This window comes from Hydra vulgaris, chromosome 12 (genome assembly GCF_038396675.1).
Source record: "Hydra vulgaris chromosome 12, alternate assembly HydraT2T_AEP".
NCBI classification, from domain to species: Eukaryota; Metazoa; Cnidaria; class Hydrozoa; order Anthoathecata; family Hydridae; genus Hydra; species Hydra vulgaris.
In genome coordinates, this window is record NC_088931.1 from 45707501 (window position 1) to 45734925 (window position 27425).

Here is a 27425-nt window from a genome sequence, read left to right on the forward strand (position 1 = left end):
CTTTTAAACATCATAATTATATCATTTAGGAAAAGCGCACGAACTTTTATGTAAATTCTAAATCTAAAGTTTAAAACTTACGTTATGCAAATTTAAAATTAAAAAGTGTTTAAACTAGTGTTGCTATCGACTTTGACTAAATCGATTAAAAGTCTACTAGTCGAAGTTAGTCGACTTTGAAAAATCTAATAGCGGATCTAATCGACTTTGGATTATCTACTAATCGACTAAAAGTCGATTTAGTCGAATAATAGTACTTTTACATGCATTTCTAATATCTTTTTATTTGATTGAACATTATAAATTTTTTTAATTTCATTTTGTTTATCAAAAGCAAATATGACTGTTGAATAGAATGTAATTTTTTCAGAGCCGGAATATAGTATTTGCCCCCCTTCCTTTCATATTAAATTAAAAAATTAAAATATAGTATCTCCCTCCATCCCAACAACTTCTCTCCTAATCCAGCACTAAGTTTTTTGTTTACTCTCTTGAAGTTCTATTAAGGGTTTGAGGATTTCAGCAACTTCCAAAAAAATTACTTTTAGTTACCGGTACCGGTATCTGCGGTCACTTGAGAACAACTAAAAGTACTCAAGAGTAACTTACAATACACTGAAAGTAGCTTCACAACATCTTCAGGTAATTATGTATGGTAACTAGAATTAAATACCGCCTAAGTTAACAATTCGTAATGTTAACAGTCAGTAACTTGCCGAACCTTAGTTCTGACATAGTATCTAAAAAATAATATACAAACAACCAGGCCTGAAAAGAAGTTGGGAAAGATTCATTGGGTGTGTGTTTGTAAAAATATTATTATTTTCATCTTACACTATTTTTGTATACTCTTTCTCTATTTTTACTATATTAACATTTTATTTATATTATTTTTTCATTTCTTCAGTATTTTTATAAATAATAAATAATCAAAATTACAAATTTCTTTTTTCGATATCCCAATTAATTTAAATCCAAAATATTGTCAGTTAGCTTCTGTATTTCTGGGTTTACGACTGATCATTTAACGAGGGCTCGCCAAAAAATGGTTTTTCCGCATGATTTTCGGCAACTGCCTTTTTATAGTCCAAAGATTTCTTCTGACGGCCCTGCATTATTAAACAACTTCATAACATATGACAATAATTATCATATTAAAAAACTGTATAGTTATGTGTTTTTTTTTGTTTGTTTTTTTAGCAGTCTTTGCATGTGATTATTAAAAAAGATTTTCATACAATATCGATACTATATACAGTGCTGATCCGTTCCGTTCTTTAACTAGGGCTCTAAAGATAATTAAATTGTGAGACCCTTCATATCTAAATAGTTTGTTTTAAAACTTATATTTATTTTTATTTTACTATTTTAGATTTATATTTGTTTTAAATTTATCAAGAAATCAAAAGGACTTTTCCACAATATTAAATCATTTAGACCTAGCAAAATTTATCCTGCGTGGCGTTCATATTGTTTTGTTTCATTAATATTTAAGTTGTATAATTTAAAAACATATAAAACAGACGTAAATTACTTGATTTCTTTTATTACTTCCCCCCCCCCCCCCTCATATTTCGACTAAATCGGCTTTTATTCGACTTAGTCGATTTCAAAAAAGTGTTATTCGTTCAAACTATAATTTCAACAATTTTAATATAAGTTCAAAAGTCGACTTTGGTTGACTTTTGAAAATATATTAGTCGACAGTCGAACTTTTTAATAACATCACTATAGTGATGTTATTAGTGCTAGTTGTTATTAGTGCTGTTATTAGTGTAACTAGTGCACTAGTTTAAATATAGTTTAACCAAATATAGTTTTGAATTTTATTTTGAATTAGAAGTTCAAATTTTTTTTATTCAATATTGAATGAATATGCTTTTAAGCATCTTTTTTCAATAATTAATAAGTAAAAACATGAATAAGTGAATAAGTAAAAATTTTAAAAATTATACGTTTACAATTTAAATTTACAATTTAAATTGTAAACAAAAACACTTAAGTAGCTTTTGCTATAGGTAGGTTTTATTAATTTTGAGAGAGCTAATATTTTATATAAAACATTTCACCGCGTAGATGTAAGGGGTCATTTTCAAATTATGTCACGCAAAAAACTTTTCAGATCCCCCTCCTCCCTTTTTCACAAAATGTCACAAAATATCAACCCCCTATCTTATCCTGAGGTTTCTAATCCCTGCAAAAGAACCGTTGGGGTTCTAATCTAATCCCTGCAAAAACATTTCGAAGCAAATTTTAGAATTTCGAAAGTGAAAAATTGTTTCGCTATAATTTTTAGAATTTCGAAATCTCAAACATATTTCGAAGCAAATTTTAGAATTCCGAAAGTTAAAAATTGTTTCGATGTTATTTTTAGAACTTCGAAATCGAAAAATTATTTCGAAGCAAATTTTAGAATTTCGAAGGTGAAAAATTGTTTCGGTAATATTTTCAGAGTTTCGAAATTGCAAAAATATTTCGAAACAAATTTTACAACTTCGAAAGTGAAAAATTGTTTCGGTAATATTTTCAGAATTTCGAAATCGCAAAATTATTTCGAAAGAAATTTTACAACTTCGAAAGTGAAAAATTGTTTCGGTAATATTTTCAGAATTTCGAAATCAAAATAATATTTCGAAGCAAATTTTACAATTTCGAAATGAAAAAATCGTTTCGATACAAAATTAATTAGTTTGAAATTATTTCGAACTTACCGAAACAAAAATAGAGTTTCGAAAACTTTTTTTTTTATCGAAAATTCAACATTTGCTTTCGTGAACAACCTTAGTAATAAGTTTGTTGTAAATAACTTTAGCAAATTTACCTTTTGCTCTTAATTCCTTTGCTTCTTTAAACAACTTTTTCCTAATTTCCGTTGTTCTTTCGCTAAAATCTTCATTAACATATAGTTTTTCATTCCAAAGTTTTAGTTTGATAAATTTTTCAAAAACTGCGTTTCTTTCTTTGTAATTAAGAAACTTGACTATTATTGTTCTGTTTTTTTTAACTCCTTTTTCATTTCTTCCTATTCGATGCGCCCTTTCAATTTCTAAATCATTAGTAAAACCAAACTTAGATTTTAGAACTTCTTGAATTTTTCTCTCGCTGTCTTCCCATGATTCGTTCTCGCTTTCTTCGACTCCATTAAACCAAAGATTATTCCTACGACTTCGATCTTCAAGTTCGGCAAGCTTGTCTTTCACATCATTGTTTTTGTCATTAAACTTTATGTTATCTGTTAGTTCGACATTTGGAATTGCGTTTTTTTTTTCAGTTCTTTCAATTCAGCTAGAGTAGTTTCATACTTCTCACTTACAAAGTCGACTGCCTTTCTTAATTCCCTCATTTAATTTTTAAGATTTTTATTTTCTTCTTGTATATTATTAAATTTAATTTCCATTTTATCAAATTTATCATTAAAAAGTTTTATTAATGTGTTTTCATGTATCTCCAGTAAATCCTTTATATTGGTTGCTGAAAATTTCGCCATTATTTAATTTTTATTTTTTTATTTTTTTTTTTCGTTTGATAAAAAAAAATACGTCCGTTCACGATCGCAGTTGGTTTAATTCCATATTTAATAAAAATAGTTTTTTTTTGTAAACTTAATTTCTAATAAGATTAGTTTTAGTTTTATTTTTTAATTAACTTAGCTTGATTTTTTTAATATCTTAATTAATTTTTATTAAAATTTAGCTTAAAGGGGAAACGTTTTTTTTTTCTTCATAAAAATCGATTTTTAAAACAAATTTCAAAATATGTGATAAATATTTTTACTCGTCAGCCGTTGTTATTGTTTAAATTATTTTAACATATGCTGCAGATGTTGAATAAACAAATATTTTAATCCGCATAATAGTAAGTATAATAACAACACAATATGGCGGGCATAAAATAAACTAATTTCTAGTTTTTTGTTTTTGCAGAAAAACTTTAGTTAAAAGATAAGTCAAACCATACTATAATATTATTTTACATGTGTTCTTATGATGTTGTTTCTAAATACTAAGCATTTAAGATTTTTTTGTAGCATTTTTTTTTAAACGGATATTTAAGTTTTGGGGTAGCATTGATAGAAATGCTCAAGTCACCCCATGGGCCAAAAGTTGGCGGGATGCTTACATCTGATGAATCTTTCACAATTACATGAAATGGAATCAAATAAAGCAATCCCTAAATTAATAGAGTTAACTTTAAAAAAAAAATGTACCAAGAAATTAATGTCAAAATATCTAAAAACCGACACTCGCAGAAAGTTTTAAAACAAAAATCCACACCTAACAATGTTGCATAATACTGGCAAGAACAAAACATCAGAAACCGAAGATCTAAAAAAATATGTTGTTTCAAAAATCAAAATAAACACAAAAAGTTTTTTACAAAGAAAATCCAGCAAAAAATTACAACGCAGCAAGATTTCGTCAGATTTGACAGTTGTACGCTAAAAACAAAATCAATTATCTATCAATAATATTACATGGCTAATTAATTCTAATATTAGTTTATGGCAGCAATATCATTGATAAACGCGTAAAAATATATAACATAATAAATTTTTTGTCACAACAAGAGAAAAAATATATCTTCTAAAGATGTGTGAATGTTACTTTACCTTATATAAGCCTACTGCTGTTTTTAAAACTAAAGTGTAAAAAAATAATTGAATTTGAAGCTAAACTGTTTACTCTTACCACAGTTTACTCTTTTTTTTTTTTAATGTTATTTACCTCCTCAAGGCCGAGAGTGCCACTACAGCTTAGGAGGCTACTTTTTTTGTGGTTACAACTCTTTCTCTACTCTTTAACTCCGAAAGATAAACCTTGACAAACAAGTCCACAAGTTGAGCGCGGTACTAACAGGGACGTGGTTGGGATCGAACTACCAGGAACGTGATGGGAATTAAAATGGCTCTAAACCTTTATGCACTATTTATAGGCATATTTATCTTTTATATAACATTAGTAAGTTCTTCAAAAACTAATGTATCCTAGACTGTACTCTTTTCTAAACTCATTTGATTATTTAAATGATTTTCAATATAATTTTTGATCAAAATATTCTACTTGCCACGCATTAATAAGTATAACAGAAAAAATTAGAAAAGCTCTTGGTACTGGTTGTTTTGTTTGTGGTGTTTTTATTGATTTACAAAAAGCTTTTGATACCACTTACAATAGTATTTTGATTTTGAAATTAGGACATTATGAAATTTGCGGTGTTGTAAATGACTGATTTCGATTTTATCTTTCAGATCTGAAACAATTTATAAGTATTTTTTTTTTTAAATATTGTATTACTTTTATTGTTTCTTAATAGGCAGGTGGCCAACATTGATTATCGCTTCATCCCGTTGGACACATTTAATAACTGAAATTTCTATATTGAATCAAGCGTTTCTTAGTATTAACATTTTAAAAATGTAAACTTGCCCCTTTTTTACTCTGCAGTTTTTTTACAATCTATCATTTTACTTTCCTTTATCGTGGTTGATCGTTTTCTAGCGATTAGTCTATCGTTGATAATTAGTAATTTACGGAAAAACTAAAGCGACCGAATGTTATTTAAAACTTTATAAATAATCTTTCCGTAAAATATCTCTGTCACGTTTGGTTAAAAATATAAACAGACAAAATGGCAGCATCGTTAAGCGACGATATTTGTTTAATTCATTTTGATGATATACCGAATTAATGCATTAAAAAATGCAGTACTAAAGCTATAAAAAAAATATTTAGCACACGAAAAAGGTGGTGCAAGCTTCGAAATAAACATGGAGATGTGGCAAGATTTTCTTTTAGAACCATTAACGCTAAAACAGAAGAGGAATTCAACTCAATGGCAGATATTGTAGAAATGGAAAGCTTTGCCATGGGTTAATTTTACCATCCAAAATGTTACGAACGTATTTGTAATGTTTTTAAACTTGAAAGAGCAGAAAATAATAAGCAGACAGAAAAAATAGACTGGGATGTACACCAAAAAACTGAGCTAAAAGAATGTAGGAAAACTAATATAGATGATGAAATGCAACAATCGACATCTATAAATGCAAGCACTGACAAAGCTCAGCCAAAAAGAAAAAATTTCGGTGTAGAAAATTGGGTGAGAGTAATTATTTGTGGCCAGATATATGCATAATATGTCAAAAGAAACAAAAATGGAATAATGACAAGGTAAAATTGTACATTATTAACTAATTTTATTTAATAATCTATAGCTAATGCATACTTTATACCATAGTTTTTCTCAAAAATCTCTCTTTATTCAATGGTGCAAAAATAAGTATTATTAAAATTAAAAAAGATAATTTTTTGCTTGTATTGCAAACAGTTTAACAGGAAAATTATATTTTTACAATGTAACTAAATTTTTTTTTAAATTGCATTAGAGTAATTATTTGATAATAACTGTTGAGAGGGTATTAACTGTTTAGAAATATTTATTTTCAATGCTGGTTTCAGGTATCTCTAAAACAAACGCTTGAATCTCTCTCAAGATCAGAAACATTTGATTGTGGGAGGTTAAGAGAAGCAGCCAACTATAAATTCGATGAAAATATTCTTATACATATTAACAGAAAGAATTGTGTTGTTCTTGAAGTTAAATATCATTGAATGTGTTATACAAAGTGTTTAGCAAATCAACACGAAGGTCAGCCTAAAGTTCAATATTACAATAAATCTTTTCATATATTTTCAAATGAAATAATAATAGAAAAGTTAATTAAAAAGAAGAAAATCATGTTTATGTCAAAGTTGTTTAGTCTGTTTGTTTCAATAGTTTATCTTGAAGAAAATATTGATGCCAGTAATTATACAGTGTCCCGTTTAAAGCCAAAGATTCAAGCAGCTTTTCCACAATTAATTTTCCACACACCTGGTAAAAGAAATTCAAGTGAAATAGTTTTGCTTGAAAATCTATCAAGTGGCCATTTTGCTGAAAAGAGCCTTGTTTATGATAATGAAACATCACAAAGTGAGTTTTCTCAAACAGAACCTTTGTCGGATACTGATAAACCTCAAAATATCAACTATGAATTTGTTGATACGAGTAGCATATATAGAACAGCATTGCATTTTCGAAAAATAATAAATACAACTCCTGATTTCTTTTCAACATGGCCTCAATTATCTTCTGAATTCTTATTTAAAAATATAGAGAACATTGTACCACCTGGGTTATTTAATTTTTTTGTTTGGCTGTTAGGTATTGATGATGAACCAAAATTGAACCCTACATATGTATAGAGGAAACCATTAAAAAAAAAGCTTTATTTTTAATTCAAGATTGCATTTATATAAGTTCAAATCGGCACAAACAAACACCTAAATCTGTGGCATTGTCGCAATGGCAACAAGGCAGATAACTGGATCAAAAGAGTTGATAAAAATATTGAGTGGTTTTGGTCATTGTATATCATATTCAGCCCTAATGAGATATGAAACTGCATTAGCATCTATCAATCTAAAGTAAGATGTAGTTTTACCACAAGGTAAGATTAAAAAATATCTATGATGAAAAATAATTTTAATTCTAAAGTGATCAAAACAAGGCTTTTGTAAGTGTTATCACCATAATATAAACAATAATATATTCAAAAAATCAAAATAAGTAGATAATTTATCTTAATAATAGCTTAATTTTTTTATCGGGTTTATACAATAAATTTCTGGTCTTCTAAATCAAATTTTTAATCAGGAACTAAAGACACATCACTGTCAATTTTGGTTTGGGACAACATCAATTTTGGTGAGGAAACAAGATCTGAGAAAGGAACTACTCATATTGCTAATGGAATCATTGTTCAACCTTTAAATATTGGACCAACCCAAGAAAAAATAGAGGTATAAACAGTGCGCAATGTAAGGGGAAAACTAATAGGACAATTTTTACTAATTTATAAATACAATTTTTCTTGTCTAATCTTTGCTATGTTAGGAAAGATATAGAAAAGAATGGATTATAGTCTTTAAAAAGGTGGCTGGATGACATCTTGCTCTTCCCCCCTCACATGGAGCACTGCATATCAATTATACTAAATCAAAATTAGAAACTTTATGATCTTTTTTGAAACATTTATGTTGTTTGTTAAAACTACATAGTTTTATAGCTAACAATTCTTTTTTTTTAGTAGGTGTTCATTCATTTATGTTTCTATATTGGATTTAGCTATTTTCTATAAATAAAACTTCATTCTTTTATTAGATAACAGTTTCAAAACGACCTCAATCTATTCAAGAACCACTTTCTAGCATATTATGTTATCAGATTGGGAAAAAAGAATCACCCAAGCTTAAAAAGCTAATCTAAAAAATAAACATTGATCTTGTCATTTTATCTATATCAATAGAGAAAGTCAAGGATCAAGATCGGGCTTATCTATTATGCAAAAGTCAAATTCAAGAAAATTCCTTTCCAAGTTTGACTGCTTTCAATATTGGTCAAAACAAAGCTGCCTCTCATGTCTCGTACATTGGATATTTACCAGTTGTTGATGCTCCTGTTACTGATATTGCAGCAATATACACAATATTACGTAGAAGTGTTAATATTATAAACAAACTAAATTTGAAGTATGGTGTAATTGCCTGTGATGAGGCTGTGTATTCAAAAATTCAAATGGTTCGGTGGAAGGAACCTGAGTTTTCGAATAGATTTGTAGTAAGACTTTGCAAATTTCATACTATGATGTCATTTATGACTGCTATTGCTAAAAGATTTGATGGATTCAGGTTTTAGGTATTTAATTAGTTTTAAACATAAAGATAAAAATTTTAGAAGATAGCTATTTCTATTTAGAGATAAAGATATTTTTACAAATTTTGATTTTTTGTGTTAAAGTTTTTGATAAAATTATAAACTTTAAATTTTTTTTAATATTTACTAGCTATCATTTATTGGTTTATCAAAACTGTAAACTTTGGACATTAATATATCAGTCTCAATTTAACGATATTGTCATTGAATCTGGTCTAGTGGCAGAGGGAGCAATTAAAGGTATTCTCACAGGTTAACACTATTACAGAAGCATAATGGTGCATAAAGATTAGATTAGATTTGAATCATTCTTGAACTCCTTGGATGTTGACAACCGACGTGAAGTAGAGGATTTCTGCTTGTTATTAATGGAATTACATGGAACTTCTGAATTTCACTGGTATATTGAAAGTGGTTTGTTTGTTAAAGTTAGAGTAATTATTATTGAAATTGGTATTCCTGCCTCAGTTGGTATCATAAAATCAACAAAGTCGAAGCTTATAAATATACTCGAAGATAAATGTATCGATAAGTTATCAGTGGATATTCCTAAAAACAACGCATTAATTTTGGACGGTATGGCTATATTGAAAATAATTAAACCTATACCCGAAAACTTTAAGAAACTCAGTCAATTGATATTCACTATGGTAATGAATTTTGCCATAAGTCAAATAGAGTTGACTTTGTTACGGACAGGTATCGAAATATTAGTATCAAATACGCCGAGCGACAAAGACGAGCTGAATCTGGTGTCCAGAATGTTACTATATTTGGGCCTGATCAAAAAGTACCCAAACAATGGAAGAAGTTTATGAGTGTTGGCAGCAATAAAGAGGAACTGGTTAAGTTTCTCTTGGAAGAATGGAAAGGTAATGCAATAAATGAAATAGAGATATTTATTACACATGGTGGTAGCACATACTGCTTCAGAAATTCGATTTGTACGGAATTGTCCGAACTTCGTAGCGACCAAGAAGAAGCTGATACTCGGTTATTGTTACATTGTAAGCACGCTTCGGTTTCATATGCTCATGTTATACTTGCAAGCCCCGATACAGATGTGTTCGTAAGTGCATTTTACCATAGTTGGTTCATCTCTGCAACACTTCATTTTGAAACAGGATGTGGAAACAAACAACGTATTCTTAATGTAAATAAAATCGCAAAAGAGATTGGTTACGATTGTTGTGATGCAATGATTGGATTCCATTCCTTTACAGGTAAATTCAAATTAAATTTCATAAGTGAAATCATTATCTTTCTTGCAAAGAATTTATTTCATGCGCTATTTTGCTACTTTATCAAAAATAATGTATTAAATTGTGCTGTTTATCTAAACTAATTTTGTATCTGAAAACGTAAATGTTTGAAGTGTTTCTATTTATTACTTAGGTTGTGATGCAGTGTCTGCTTTTCAAGGAAAAGGTAAATTATCTGCTCTAAAGACGGCAGGAAAGAAAAAAGAATATTGTACAGCATTCCGAGGTATCGGAATGTCACAAGACGTATCAGATGACGCTGTTAATGGCATACAGAAATTTGTTTGTCACCTTTATGGTGCAAGCAAAGAAGATGTTGTCAATAAAGCACGATATTACTTGTTCAAAATGGGCAAATCTATAGAAGAGATGCTCCTCCAAATTATGATTCGCTTATTTTACTCATTAAACGTGATAATTATGATGCTTACATCCGAATAAATGCATTGAAAGGTATATTAAATGTTCCTTCGCCCGATGGCTATGGTTGGTCTTTAAATGGAGACCAGGTAAACTTGGTTTGGACAACAATTCCACCTGCACCCGATTCACTTCTTGAATTTGTTCACTGTTCTTGCAAACCTGTTTGCGTCACAAATCGATGTTCTTGTAAAAAAAACGGAATCACATGCACTGATCTATGCGCATGCGGTGAAGCGTGTGAAAACACCTCGTTTGAAGAAAGACTCTATGATGATGATGATGATGATGATGATGATCATGATGATGATGATGATGATCATATGGATATTCGGTATAGCAACGCAAAATTTGCATTACCGAACATTTTTGTTCGCTAATGCAACCTGACGCGGCCTATGTTCGTTTTTGTAACAATTTTGTTCGTTATTGCAACTTGTTGTTTGTTATTGCAACTCCGGTAACGTACGTTAGAGCCTTATAAGTTTTTTGTTTTTTAAGAATTTATTTGATCGTAATCCGGCAATAAATTTGTTGAATCGCCATTAAATACTAAATAAAATACTATATACATACATAAAATATTTTATACATATATATATATATATATATATATATATATATATATATATATATATATATATATATATATATATATATTTATATATATATATATATATATATATGTATATATATATATATATATGTATGTATATATATATATATATATATATATATATATATATATATATATATATATATATATATATATATATATATATATATATATATATATATTTAAAAAATTTTAAAATATATTCTACAAGTAGAGTGCTCAATGTTCTTAAATGAACAGAACAATTATAAATTAGTAGAAAATCACTTAACAAAAATTTATCTCATTTAACACTGTGTTTCATAAATGAAGATTCATCATAAATTCATCATTTTTGATGAGTCTTTATTGAAGATACACAGTGGTTAATTTTATAATCACTTAACAAAAATTTATCAATGAGATAAATTTTTGTTAAGTGATTTTCTACTAATTTATAATTGCTCTGTTCTTTTAAGAACATTGAGCACTCTACTTATACTCTAAATATAAAGTTGTTGTTTTTCACTTTTTCTGTTTTCTGTTTAAAACAAAACAAAAATTCAAACTTGTCTAATAATTCTTTCAAGGTAGTTCAAGTGATATCGAAGACTTGGATACATTTGTTACAGCAGGTATACGATTTATTCATATTTGTATATAATTTTTGATACACGTATTTGTGTATATTATATGTTATAAATTATATACATATATGTTAAAAATTATATATATTTTATAAATTTTGATACACATATTTGTATACAATTTTTGACGTGTAAATATATGAGAAATAAAAGTGTTGTTCAAGAAATATAGTCTTAATAAGGCATTAAGCTTGAACTCATAAAATTGGCAGTCAAAATAAAGCCAAAAAGTAAAGATTTTACTAAATGATGACTTAATAATAGATTTTTTATTTTTGGATCAGAATTTTTATGTTCGATAGATTCACAGGTGTAAGGTTGCAATACAATCTAATAACTTGCATGAAATTCTTTTTAAATTTCAAGTCTAGATGTGAGAGAAAGATCCCCGATACAGTCTACCTTATTTTGTGGTAATATTTTTTTTATAACTGTTTGTAATAAAATAAGGATATAATTAAATGTTTATAGGATTGAATCTGTTTTCAAAGAAATGTATGATTGAAATAGCACTTCTCAGTTGCTATAATCTATTTATTCTGGTCAAGTAAGTATCTTACTTAAATTTATAATTCACAGATACATTTTTATATAATATACTATTGAGTCGGGATAGCTCAGTTGTATAATGTGCTGCTATTATTGTGATGGATAGCCTGTTGCAGCAGGATTGCAGATTCAAATCCCACCTTTGCCAGTTACTATTTAATTATGAAGGGAGTTTGTTTTGAACAAATTTGAAGGTCCCTAGAGTTCATTAAATACTGTGTTCTTAAAAATATATTTTAGCATTTGTTTATTTATTGGGAGTTGTTTAAACATCAGTTTGGAAACAAAATGACGTGTAATATTTTAATATAAATAAAATCTTTTGCAATATTTTATTTTTGAGTATTCAATTTTCAATACTTGAAGTCAAATAGTTTTTTTTTTAAATCGACTTTTAGTCAAAGTAGATAAAACTTACTAAATGCTAAATCCTTAAATAGTATTTTTGTATTTGATGTTCAGTTATACAGTTACAGACATAACTGGTTTATTGTTGGTGGATAAGATAAAAGTTTGTATTACATAAAAATATAGGAATTTACACTCTATTATTCCATTTGCTTTTTTTTTATTTTTATTTTTTCTTGATTATTTAACATGTTTTTGCATTTCCGTTTATTTATTCAGAAAATTTTTGTAACAGAGATCTTCTTAGCCTAATGACAGAAGATCAATTGCATGATCTTTTTAAAGCTTTTGTTTTAGCTTTTAATAGTTTGAAGGTAATCATAATCTATAATATTAATCATATATTTATTTCTAATTATTTCATCTTAAAATCATCTATTTGGATAATATTCAACTTTCCAGTATTATTTTTGTTTTTTAAGTAATTATCTTTTTAGGAGAGTGACTATGTATTTAAAATTCTAGTGCCTGAATCTATTGTATTTATATTTGCTAAAGCTAGTAATGTGTCAAGAATAAAGGTAATCTAAAAGCTTTTGTTTTTCAATTTTTTATTCTAGTAATTAATTACTTAAATTATTAAATATGACTTATTTATATAATTAAATATTACTAATTTGTATAATTATATAAATAAGGGATTTTTTTAAATAACTTTTATTAATATCATAACTATTTTTAATAATATTTTTGCGCATTCTCGATTTAGGCTGAAGTAGCTCTCTGTACTTACATTTCATAGGCAATACAAACTTTTATATTTTTATTTTATTTTTCTTTCAACTAATTTACCATTATTAGTTATTACTACACATTTTTTTTTTTTTTTAAGAGATAAAAAGCGTTTCTGTAGCTCACCAGAATCAACTTGTAAAACTGGTAAGACTGTAAGACTGGTATTCAATCAATATATATATTTTATTTAATGTTTATAGCAACAAGGTATAGAAATAAGTTATTTTTTATTGTTATAAAACAACCCTTAAAAACCCAACCCTTAAAAATCCCTTAAAAACCCAACCCAACCCTTAAAAATAAAAAAAAATAAAGTTGGCAAAAAATTGCAGACCTTGATATGTTTTAGGTCATCATCAGGTCAGCAAAAACATTTATTGACAAGTTCCATCATAAAAAGTAGAAACCTAAACCGTTCGTAAATATTTGGCAACCTCAAACGCTAAGTTCGGCAGTTAGGTTTGCATCGTCAAATGCCGACCCTAATTCCGAGGGCTGTAAAGCAATACTTTCAAAATTTAAAAAAATGTAAAAGAATTGAAATATATTTAGCTTTAATGTAATAAAAATAACGTTTTTATATTTTTTTTTTTATCTTTTAGATGTAGATTTTTCAGTATCAATTTATTCAGAAAATCAATTATTAAATGTGAGAATTTTAAAGTCAAATTTATTAAAGAATTCAATAAAATAGTTTTAGATATTAAATAATAAATTATAAACTGTGTGTTCTTTAAATTTGAAAAATAAATGTTTATTTTATATATATATATATATATATATATATATATATTTTTTTTTTCAGAAATCCTTTAAAGATATTAGCAAATCAAATTCATCTATAAGTACTAAGGGTTTAAAAACAGATCCGACTATAATCATTGATGTACCACTTGGATGTTCAGCAAGTGTGAGTTGGGTGTTATATATATATATATATATATATATATATATATATATATATATATATATATATATATATATATATATATATATATATATATATATATATATATATATATATATATATATATATATATATATATACAATAATTTTTTATATTTTATTTATATTTTCAATATCGAAACCAATGTAGAAGATTGAAAAAGCTAAACTGACTTAGCCGATAGGATTAGTGGCAGAAATGGTTACGTTAACGTTCTTGATGTTTGCAGAAAATGTTGTATTCAATTTATTTTAATTTTAGAAATACATTATTATTAATAAAACCTATAAATTATTAAATTTCGTTTTTATAATTGAAATAAAACTTGATATTTAAATTTCTGATAAAATATTTCGACATGGTTACATCATAGAAATATAGCTTACAATATACTATTGGAAAAAAAATAAAAAATACTAAAACCTTTAGAAAATAATAAAATAATCAAACAAATAAATACTGAAACATTTAGAGAAATTAAATTTGGGCTCCTCATATTAGGTACAACATATTTTCCTTAAGTTGGTGAAAATGAATGTAAAATAATTTTTTTTTTTTTTTTATTCACCTCCTCAAGGCCATGAAGGCCACTACAGATGAGGAGGCTACTCAATAGTGGGTATAACCCTCTCTCAACTCTATAACTCCGAAACACGAACCTCGACGAACAAGGCCGCTGCACGGAGAAACAAGTTGAGCGCGGTACTACCAGGGACGTCTCGCTTCTGAAGCGAGCACTTTACCACTACACCACTACCGCATACATTAACTACAGTTGATACATTAACTACAAAAAGTACTTCAATATAAATACAAGGTAAAATGCAAAATTAAATTGTGGACCATTATTCTGAAGGTATTTCATGTTGCAACAGCTTTTTAGTCATGTTTATTGCTTTTATCAATAAACAGGAACTATAAACATGACTACGCTGCTCCAACCAAAACCCTCAGTCGATGTATTTACATTTACCTGCATGCTCTCTCTAATAGTCAGTAAATGCATTTAATAACATACATTACTAATATATTCATATTAATTTAATTTAAATTAATAAAATAATCATGGTCCTTAAAATATGATATTTTGGTTTGCACAAAAGTTCGCATTTCACTAGTGTGTACTTTGCATTTTGCCGATTTCCTTATATTCGACAAATATTAAAGAGATAAAGGGAAGCACTTGCACCCTTGATCCGTAAGCACCTTTGATCCTAAAGCGTTATCTCCATTCCTGCAAAACCTTTTAAAGAGGGCTGATAGCCAGCGTCGAATAATTATTTTACAAGGGAAACCTTACTTGCCTAAGTTGCAAATAGAACTTTATTATTATTAATGATTTTGATAATACTAAAATTAGTATTATGTTATTCTATTTGTCATTATAGAAATTGTGTTTCTGAATTTTCAAATAAAAATAAAATGCAAATCCTGAAAATGATTATTTTTTAAAAAGATAATATTTTTCAGTTTCTTGATTTTAATTCGGGGCGGGATTTATCATTCACTAACAAAGGCAGAGGCTGATCTTGCCTTTTTTTTTATGTTTGAAATAACTTTTAGACATGGTGTAAACTCCAAACATTTTTATGGTTATACTTACACTAAATAACGATGCTTTGCAAATACTAAAATAAAAATAAATATTATACCCAAATAAATTTAGCCCCCCTACCCCATTTGTGAGGGCAATTAGTTTGCAAAATATTTTTATACTATTCTAAACTAATTTCAAATTTAACAATTAGTTTGAAATTTCATGAAATAATCTTTTAGCGTTCAAAAATTATAGCTAGATAAATATTGTAACCCTCTCAAATTGAGGGGGGTTCAAACTTTTTATGGACATTATTTTTAAACGCTAAGAGATTATTGCATATAATTTAAAATTGATTGATGAATATGTTTTTAGTTAACAATAGAAAAAAAATATTATGGTAATTTGTTACCTTCACATTTGAGGTCAGGGGAGGGGTGTTTTTTGGAGGCATTTTTTTTATCGGGCTCTAATAGTAATAAAAGGTGCTGTAACGACTATTGTCGCGGAGCATAAAATTTAAAATTTATACTTTAACAGCCGTTAACAAATGTTTATCTAGTCTACCTTTAAAAGAATTTACTGTCATTGCAGAAACCATTTTTTCAGGTAAAGCATTCCAATGAGGTATCACTCTGTTCGTAAAAAAATTGTGTCTAATGGTTGTTTTTGTAAATTCTCTTTCAAATTTCATTGAATGACCTCTTAGACTTTGAGAAGAAGCTTTATAAAGCTCTTTATACCACAATATCTTATCAATACCAGTTGTTATTTTGAAAAACTCAATAAGATCATCTCTTGTACGTCTTGTTTCCAGAGTTGTGAGACACAACTTTGCCAATTTTTCAGTATAACTTAGATGTTTTAGTTCAGGTGCTACCTTTGTTGCTCGTCTTTGAATTTTCCTAGGTCATTGATATCGTTTTTATTACCTGGACTCCACACTGGAACTGCGAATTCCAGGTGTGGTCTAACCAGCGATGTGCATAATTGCCCTACCAATTCAGTGTTAAGATAAGTAAAGCTTTTTTTTGTTAAACATAAGATTCTTTGTGCTTTACTTGTAGCTGCTTGAACCTGATGATTCCATTTCTTATTGGATGAAACTATTACACCTAAGTCTAATTATTATGTTGTCATTTTTAAAATAAAACTTTGATTGTCGTGTTTCATAGTGTAATTATAGTATTTTTTCTTCCAATGTGCATAATACTGCATTTGCTTATGTTAAAATCCAATAACCATACATTTGACTTTAGTATTATCAGCGTATAGTTTTGTAATTGAAGCGATACATTGGGGAAGATCATTGATATGTAAAAGAAAGAGAAGAGGACCCAATACAGAACCCTGTGGCACACCGCTATAAATCTCTCACCAATCTGATACAGCTTCACTCATTACCACTCTTTGTTTTCAGTTTTTTTTTTAAAAATCAATCCAATTTAAAATATTGCTTTTTATTTCATAGTTAGAAATTTTATATATAAGTCGATGGTGGAGCACCTTATCGAACGCCTTTGCAAAATCTAGGAATAATATATCAACTGGATAATCATCTTCAATTTCAGTTGTAATAATATCGAAAGTTTCTAAAAGGTTTGTTAGGCATCCTTTATTTTGTACAAATCCATGTTGTTGAGGCTTTAACAGATTGTTTTCTGTTATATAAATTATCAGCTTTTTTCTAATTATTTTCTCTATTATCTTACATTGTATTGATATTAAAGAGATTGGTCTGTAGTTGAGCGGATCTTCCTTGTCTCCTTTTTTAAAAAGTGATGCAATATTTGCAGATTTCCATAATTCTGGCATCTCTCCTAAATGATTCGATTTCTTGAGTATTAATGACAAAGGTTTGGATAATCCTTCTGCACAATGCTTTAGCACATAGGAACTGATGTTATCACAACCAAGTGACTTGTTTTCATTAAGTTCTAATAAATAATTATGTACAATATCTTCTTTTAGTTCTTGGTCCCAGTCACATTCAAACAATTGCATTGTTTTATTGATGAAATGTGGTAGATCTTGATTTTCTTTGACAAATACTGATTGAATATAATAATAACAGATAAAAAAGTCATTGCTAATCTACAATTTAGTAGATTAGCAATGACTTTTTTATCTGTTATTATTTTATTGTCACTAGTTTTAAGTGCTTGTAGTTTTGTATGTGTTTGATTTTTTTGTGCATATGCATAGAAGAGTTTTGGGTTATGTTTTACATCTTTTGCTAAGTTTATTTGGATTTTGGATAGAACTAGTGGGTTTGAAGTGGTAAGGAATATATTGTTTGCAAGCTTTTTCATAAATTTTTAAAAAGTATTTATAACATTGGTTTGTATTTATTTTATCAAATATTTCATCCCAATTCACTTTATAAAACATGATATTCATTTCTTGGTATTTTTCTTTTCGAAAAATAAATCTCTTATTGTTGAACTTTTTCTCACATTAATTGAGTATGTTAGTTTTCCATTTTAAGATGTAATGTCTTTTAGTAATTTGACCATCGCAATTTTATTACATAGTAATTTAATCATCGCAATTTTTTGCAAAGCATTGTTAATTGACGTAAGTATAAACAAATAAATGTTTGGAGTTCCATGTATGGAAGTTATCTCTCTAACAAAAAACACGCTGGTTCAGCCCTTGCAGCAAGGGAGGGTCTGAGAGCTAAAAAATAATTAAAAAGCTAATTGAAATTAAGACTTTGTTATAGTTAAGATAAATCAATAACCTTTACACAATAGTCTAGTTAGTAAGTTCTGCACTATATTATATTGATGTTATAAATAAATATCTTAATACTCGCCTTTGAAAAATATATAGCTTATCCCCAAGAGGTGTGCGTGGGGTGACGTGGGGGATGGGGCTTACTACCTTGATTCTCACCCTTAACGCGCTCTTGATTGAAATCAAACTCAAATAATAAAAGTAAGAAAGTAAAATGCCTTAAACTTTATTTTTCTTATTTAAAACTAGTATTAAGATGCATGTATGTATGTAAGAACACGAAATGATCATTGTAAACTTATTTACATTTATTATAAACTTAAAATTGCTATATTTGTTTATTTTGGAAAAACTCCCACAGAAGGATTTTCAAAAAACATATTGGTTTGGTATAGATACTAGTGTAATAAACTATTTTTATTTATTTGAGATTAATTTTTTGAAAAAAAAGTATAAGCAATTGTAAAATGTAAAAAAATATTTTAATTTCTTCTTTTTTCATTTTTCCATTAGTCAATTTCTTTTACCCAAAAAAAACCCATTCCGCGGAGCATTCCTGCTTTTTTACGATGGAGTTTAGGTATTATAAAAGGAGTTTGATTAAAGAAAAAAAAGAAATTAAACCTAAACAATAAATTAGAAATAACGAACCTTTTCTATTCGTCCAATATCAAAAAATAAGTGAGTTCGGTAATGCAACCTGGATAGTTTCGGTATTGCAACAACTACTGTTTAAAACCCTAATTCCCCGCAAAAAAAATAATGTCAAAAGCGAAGTAAATGTTTTTTGGACATTCGACATGATATATATTACATCCATCAAGAAAAATAAGTTTAAAAAAGTTTTTAAAAAAATTTTATGTAACGTTTTTTTTCAAAATCAAAGTAGGAGATTGCACATTAATATATTATAGAAAGTTTACTTGAACTCAGAAACTTAAAATCGCCATGATGATATGAAAAACCTCAAAGTTTAGGTAAGTGGATTTTTTTCGTTTATAGCTTGATTTAAAGGGAATGAATAAAAAAGACATATCCGAATCATTTTTTGATGATCCCCATGCCTAAATCCTCTTTTTTAGATTTTTCGGTAATGCAACGCCTTTTTCGTTATGGGTCTTATCTGTAAGGCTTTTTTCTCAAAAATGTTTTTCGTAACTAACATATTTTAAAAATTTATATCTTTCTGATAAAAATTAAAAAAAAAAAAAATCGCAAGCGATGCGGGTAAATTCTAAAATCCTGTGTGCCGATGACAGCGTTACAATAGCGAACACAGAACCACATACTGATGATGATGATGATGATGATGATGATGATGATGATGATGATGATGATGATGATGATGATGATGATGATGATGATGATGATCATGATGATGATGAAATAGAGTCAGAAAGCGATCTTGAGGAATAAAAAAATAGTTGACATTTCTAGTATTTTTTCCTTTTTTAAACTTTAGGTGCTCTACTTTTTGTTACACAATATATGAGTACGAGGTAGTTCAATTACATCGACGAAAACAAAACTTATTATCTTGAGACATGGCCGGCGAGAATAGATATCAAGTAAATGGGGGTGGGGTGGAGGCCGTAAGTCTAAAAAGGTTACTATTCCAAATTTGCAAGCTGATCCGACAAAAAAGTTTAAAGTTGCAAACTAAATGAGCTAAAAGGTCCACATTTGCCAACTAAATGAACAAAAATTTATTGTTACCCCCTTCCTTCCCCCCCCCCCTCCCAACCTCAATTAACGTCGGGTCTATCCTTGAGAACAATGCATTTTAAGGTCAATGTTGTTAGAAAAAATGTATTCAGTGTTTAATTTACTACAAGTAAAATATCACTTTCACAAAATTTGACCATAATTTGTTTTTCCATTGCCCTTTTGGGGTAAAAGACCCAAGCCCTATTTTCTCAAAAATTGCAGGGCAAAAATGGGGCAAGTTTTTCGTATGTTGGTACCATGCTTTAACAATATCGAAACAAAAAACTTCGTTATTACAAATGTCCAACGAAAACTCATTTTTAGTCACATTTTTGCTATATGGCCACCGGCCTATAACATCTTAAAATTGTCTTTCTTTTAAATGCTGTTGCTTAAACCATACGGTTATTTAAAAGCTTTACTATTGGGGCTCAGTGATAAAGCTAATTTATACCTTCTTGCTCTAGCCAATTGTATACTTTTTTATAGTGTTGTGCAATGTAAACACTTTTTAACAGAGAAATAAACTAAACTAAGTATTAATGGTTTCAATTCTAGTTATAAATCTATTTCGTGTTGTGTTCCTCAAGGTTCTGTTTTGGTCCTCTTTTTGCTGATAATACAAATCTCTTGCATATCAATAAATCGCATCATCCTTTATATGAAAATGTAAATTCGGATCTAAAAGGTAGAGTTCACTAAATTCAAAAAAATAGAGTTCACAAGCTAAATGCTGACCTAATATGTCTAAACACCAAATTTTTTTTTCATCTCCGAGAAAAAACTATTCATATAAAAATATTGAAATTTAAATCAAAATTAATAATAAATGGCTATATCCTTCGAGAGTTATAAAACATCTTGGTGTGTTAATTGGCTACAATCTTTCATGGAACTTTTACATTGATGAGCTGCGCAAGAAACTCGAGCTAACGGTATGTATTCAATAATTCGTCATTATATTGATAAGAATATTTACTATGCATCTCATCTTATCTTAGTTATTGTTGTCAAGTTCTATCGCATTAACAAGTTGCTATCGTCTCAGCTCAATCCATTAGAATTATAAACTTCCAGTCATTTAAATTAGATACATCGGAGTTCTTCACAAAACGTCAACCTTTCCACCGTTAGTAAAGTATGCTAATCTTTTTTAAATTTTCAAACTTTTAATTTATTTTTATCAAATCGGAACAGTATTTTGAAACGAAATTTTTCAATAAAAAAACTTTTTAAAAAAAGGTGTGATGTAGTAGACTGTATTATCAACATAAATATTTTTATTAAATTATTATAATAATAATTTGCAAATATACATAGCAAAAATAGCAATAAACAGGTTTGACTTGATAAAAAAAATATTGTTCAAAAACCATTGACTTACGTTAAGGTTGACTTACGTTACTTTAGCAAAAGCTAATATTTCTCAACAGGAAAAGTTAAGGTATTGAATTAAAAATTGGCGTTAGAAGTCAAGCAAGTATTTTCTGCCACTTTTAATTGTCACAATAGATAGTACAGGGCCGACGACCCCTGGGGGCACGTGTCCACCCCCCTCCTATTTTTTTTCCTAATGTCCTTTTTTTTAGAAATTGATGATTGTGCCTCTCCACTTCAAAACCCGTGTCGTCAGCCTTATAGTGTTCTAACCTAAAGTAGAGAAACATTTTTAAAAGGTTTTGAGTTTGATTGTAGGATTAATCAGGAGATCAGGTGTAAGCGGCTTGAAATAAACAATGGACCGTGGTACGTTGGTGTATTTTTAATCAAATTTCAACTGATGAAGTAGACGATAATTCGTCTGACTTTTTTCCCCGTAAACTTCGGGAAGTCAGACGAGAAAACTTAGGTTATTTAAGAAAATTAATAATGGCGAAAAATATTTACGCTTGGCAGGTTTAAGGACGGGGGTAATAAACTTTTTAAAAACCAATTATCAACTATTTTCAACAAATTATAAACAATTTTATCAAATTTAAGATACGTCTAATATACCTTGTTAATCCGTATTTTTAACCTTCAAACTAAAAAAAGACACATTATTAAAGTTTTTTCTGATTGCAGATTTATAAAATTAATAATAAATTCATTTTTTTTTCTTACTCATAAGCAGTGGCCAAATTAAGTCGGATTAACTTCAAATTTAATTTATTCAATTCAAACATTTTGTTTTTCTTTTTATATACTCATAAGTTTCGGTAAACTCTTTTATTGCAACATGGTATCCAAAATTTAATAAATAGATGATAAGTTATTTGATCTTCAATGCAATGATCACGATGTTTTATTGCTTAAAAAAAACAAAAAAACATACCATTAACAAAAAAAAGGTCACAACCTTCTGAGGTTTTCTTACCTCCTTCATTAAACGTGTGGATTTTATATTTTCATATTATCATACAAAAGTATTCATCCTATGATGATGATTCTATGAAAATTAATCTATGGGATAATAAGGGAAAAATAACAGAAGCTTACCTAAATATAGAAAAAATCATAAATGAAAAGCTAACTTATTCAAATAACTATCATTGTATTTGTAAAACATGCTATACAAATGTAAAAAGAATATTAGCAAAAACACAAAAAAATATAAATGCCATATCAAGAGGTTGTAAAATTCTTAAAGAAAACTCACAAAGAATATTGATATCTATACCAAAAGCAGAAGAAACGTATTGTAGAATATTTTCGAACAAACAAATGAAGTTTGATCAAAGAATATTTCTGAACAAACAAATTGAAGCTTGATCTTTGTTTTTTCATCATTAAAATCTGTTTTGGAATGAAATTAATCATATGGTTTATCAAGATAGCTTTTATATTTTTCTCCTAGTTCTTTGTGAAAATACCAATAAATTGATCTCACATTAGTCATAGTTGTAGAAAAGACTAAAGTTCTTTTAGCTTATATGTTCATAGTTGTAGAAAAGACCAAATTCTTTTATAAGTATTCGAAAGAATATGTTGAACAACTGGGTAGAAGAATTTCTCTGGATCTCTAAAGTCAATATGTATGGCTGTATTTAATATTTCTTCTAATATTTAATATTAGGCTTTTTCTAATATTTAATATTAATCTAATATTTAATATTAGGCTGTATTTAATATTTCTTCTTCCTGGTGTAGATGATGTAATAACCAAATTATGCATACAAAGATTATCAATAATAAAGTCAGCAGTACGTTTAGCTGCAGTTGCTGTCGATGCCAATACTGGTATTCTTTTAGGGACAAGTGATAGTAATTTGAGAGTCTATTATAATGAGACCGAAATGCATCTGATTGTGTACTTGAACATCCCCTATAACAATCACAGACAAATAAGGTATAAACAAAATCATGTAAACCACAAGATTTTACTATAGGTATTATAGGTAATGCAGTTATCTTTTCTTTCAATGAGTAAAATTTCTTTAATTTTAATTTAATTTAATGTATTACAAGAAGGTCTGACATTAAAGTTGTAAATATCAATGTTTACTTCATGTATAAAATTTATCTTTATAACAAATCACTTACCACTTTTTCGCACAATGACTTTCATCAATAGCAACTGCAACAAATTTCTGATTAAAGGCAGAGTCATTGACAATTGATCTGTAAGTTGTTAGAATGGCTTCAGGTGAACAAAATACTACATTTGCTTCATTGTAATTTATCTAAAAAAAGCAGTATACTTTTAAACAATAAACAACACTCCACAATTCAAAAAAAAATTTACTTGATGCATGTCTAAATTCAATATCAGAATAATCTAATATTTCATAATAAATGCTTAACACATTTAGAATTAATGAAATATAATAATGCATTTCTAATCTTCAATGCAATTTTAATCTAAATGGATTTAGCATTAAAAATTTCTCAATAAATGAATAATTATTTGCATTCACTAAAAATATTTTACATGTTTTCTACAGAAAAAATAAATCAAAATTCCAAAATTTATGAACAATAATTCAGAAAAAAAAATTTCTCAGGGTAATTACTAAGCAAAAACTAGACCTTCTCTAGAGAAATGAAAAACTTTATTTGGTAACTAAAATAATGTATAATAATGATAATTATTACCTCTGTTTGATCATCTTCAATATTTTTTCAATAATTATAGAAGCTACTTTGATTCCCTTTTTACCAAGTGTGTATATGTAACCTTAAACTATCTATCCCAAATTATTCTTCGATTAAGTACGGTCATAAATCAATCACAAACCAATGCGTAAAATCTTGGAATAAATTACCTCTTCATCTTAAATCACTAAATTCTATTATACTATTATTCTATTATAATTATTTAAAACCTGTCTTCATGCTTTTTTTTTGGAGAGATACTGTTTGTAAAATGTTGGAATATTTGTGGGTCATTATTATTATTGCTTTAGTATTGTTATATGTGATATAAATATTATTATAACATTATTCTATATGTGTGTACGTATATGTGTATGTATGTATATGCGCGTGTATATGTGCGTGTACATATGTATGTAGGTGTCTATTTGTATATATGTATGTGAGTGTGTGTGTATGTGTGTATATGCATGTATGTATATATGTGTGTATGTGTATGTATTTATGTATGTGTATATGGGTATGTATGTTGTATGTATATGTGTGTTTATATGTATATGTGTATGTGTGTCTGTGTATATGTATATGTGTGTGTATATGTATGTATGTATGTATGTGTGTATATATGTATATCTATACATATGTATATATATGTGTGTGTATGTATATGTGTATGTAACGGGTGATGCGGAAGTTATCGGACAAATCCTAATTTCATTATTTGAGAATAATAATTAGTTTTTGTGGTTTTATGCGTAGGCATAAACGTTCTATAAAATATAAACTTAATTATTTGAAACACAATTATTTAAAATTAGGTTAAATGCAGCTGAATGAGAATCTTTTCGAAAGCGACTAAAAATGTTTTTTGTAAATAAACCTAATATAAAAAATAAAAAAAAATCGAAAATCATTTTGAAAAGGAAGGATTTGCTCGAAGTGCAATATATGATAACCTAAAAAGACTTGAAACTGTTCAATCGTTTTGTGATAGAAAGCACCCTGGTCGTCCGACATCCTGGACTAGAGAAAAGAAAGCCGAAAACAATCGAAAAGGGGTCAATCAGAGAAAAATAGGTATTAAATTCGGTGTAAATCAATCGACAATTGGTCGTCAGTTAAAAAAAATGAATATTAAATATAGAAAACGTGAAAAGACTCCAAAATACACTAAAGAACAACAAATAAAAGCAAAGAAAAGAAGCAGGAAACTAGTTAACCAACTCTATAACACAAAATCGCTTCTAGTCATCGATGACGTAAAATACTTTTGTTTTACAGGGGACAACATGCCTGGAAATTCTGGATACTACACAAACAACAAAAAGACGTGCCCAAAAGTGTTCGTTTTATAGGAAAAGAGAAATTTCCAAAATTTTTTTTTTTTTTTTTTTTTTTAGATTATTCACCTCCCCAAGGCCCGAGAGGCCACTACAGTCGAGGAGGCTACTCATTTTTTTGTGTTTTTTTTATTTTTTAGTTGTTATTCGTGGTGAAACCCTCTCTCAACTCTTTAACTCCGAAACACGAACCTTGCTGAGCTAGGCTGCTGCGCGGAGAAACTATGTTGAGCGCGGTACTTCCAGGGACGTGGTGGGAGTCGAACTCCGAACCTCTCGCTTACAAAGCGAGCGCTCTTACCACTACACCACTACCGCATAATAATTGTTAATGCGGATAACCATATCTGACCGTGGTATGTCCGAGCCATTGTTTCGCATTTCGAAGGCTGCAGCGATTAATTCATCAATCTATATTAATGAATGTTTAGAAAACGACTTCTTCCATTTATTCACAAGTATCATGGAGATTTTAACTATTTATTTTGGCCAGATTTAGCAAGTTCTCATTATTCTAAAGATTCTCTAAATTGGATGGACCAATATGTCTATTACGTTGATAAAGAATCCAATCCCCCAAATGTGCCTCAAGCACGACTAATTGAAAATTTTTGGGGACATTTGGCACAGAAGGTTTACGAGGGAGATTGGCAAGCTTCAACAGAGCAAGTTTTGATTGATCGCATTAAACTAAAACTACAAGAAATTGATATAAACTTTTTACAGTCGCATATGAAAGGCGTCAGAGCAAAATTGAGATCAATTGCAGATGGTGGTGTTTTTTCATATAAAAAATAATATATTTTTATTAAAAGATAAATGCTTTATTAAAAAAAAAAAATAATAATAGTTTGTTTTTTCATTTATAAATAAGTTATTGACGTTTTTATTTTGTCCGATAACTTCCGCATCACCCGTTATATATATGTATATATATATGTGTGTGTGTGTTTTTTTTGTGTGTGTATGTGTGTGTGTATATATGTATATATATATATATATATATATATATATATACATATATATATATATATATATATATATATATATATATATATATATATATATATATATATATGTATATGCATGTAAGTGTATGTATCTATGTGTGTGTATATGTATATATGTTTGTGTATGCACACATACATACATACATACATATATATATATATATAATATATATATATATATATATATATATATATATATATATATATATGTATGTGTCTATATATATGTGTATATATATATATATATATATATATATATATATATATATATATATATATATATATATATAAATGTGTGAGTGTATGTGTTTATGTATATGTGTATATGTATATATATTTATATATGTATGTATGTGTTCATGTGTGCGTATACATATATATATATATATTTATATGTTATACATTTTTTGTAACAATGACTTTTATTATTATTATTACTATTATTATTGTTAAATTTTGATAAATACTAGTGTTGTTCCTTATTATTATTGTTTTATATCATTATATAAATATATTCCTAATAATTACTACTATCATTTATATTTTATTATTATTAATATCAATTTAATTTGTATTTACTTTATACTATTATAATATCAGTTATTACTAATATTATTTTTATATTATTACTAATATTATTATTATTAACCTGTTATTTTTACTGAAATTATTTTTATTTATAGTTATTATTTATATTATTG

The 27425-nt window shown here is 27.9% G+C and overlaps 1 protein-coding gene, 2 long non-coding RNA genes and 1 pseudogene across 3 annotated transcripts; 2 read left to right on the forward strand and 2 right to left on the reverse strand.

Annotated features, from left to right (window-relative positions):
* The first annotated feature begins 3082 nt into the window (after positions 1–3082).
* Positions 3083–10201, forward strand: LOC136088149 (uncharacterized; annotated as a pseudogene).
* Positions 10202–11673: 1472 nt separating this feature from the next.
* Positions 11674–13459, forward strand: LOC136088772 (uncharacterized). Its single transcript, XR_010642464.1, has 3 exons — positions 11674–12949; positions 13073–13156; positions 13345–13459. It is a non-coding gene; the product is annotated as an uncharacterized LOC136088772 (long non-coding RNA).
* Positions 13460–16380: 2921 nt separating this feature from the next.
* Positions 16381–17255, reverse strand: LOC136088150 (uncharacterized). Its single transcript, XM_065811811.1, has 2 exons — positions 17233–17255; positions 16381–16759 (listed from the first exon to the last, which is right to left on the reverse strand). Exons 1-2 carry the CDS (start codon positions 17253–17255, stop codon positions 16381–16383), a joined length of 402 nt encoding a protein of 133 aa, XP_065667883.1.
* Positions 17256–22819: 5564 nt separating this feature from the next.
* LOC136088773 (uncharacterized) lies at positions 22820–26680 on the reverse strand. Its single transcript, XR_010642465.1, has 3 exons — positions 24375–26680; positions 23823–23962; positions 22820–23604 (listed from the first exon to the last, which is right to left on the reverse strand). It is a non-coding gene; the product is annotated as an uncharacterized LOC136088773 (long non-coding RNA).
* Positions 26681–27425: the final 745 nt, after the last annotated feature.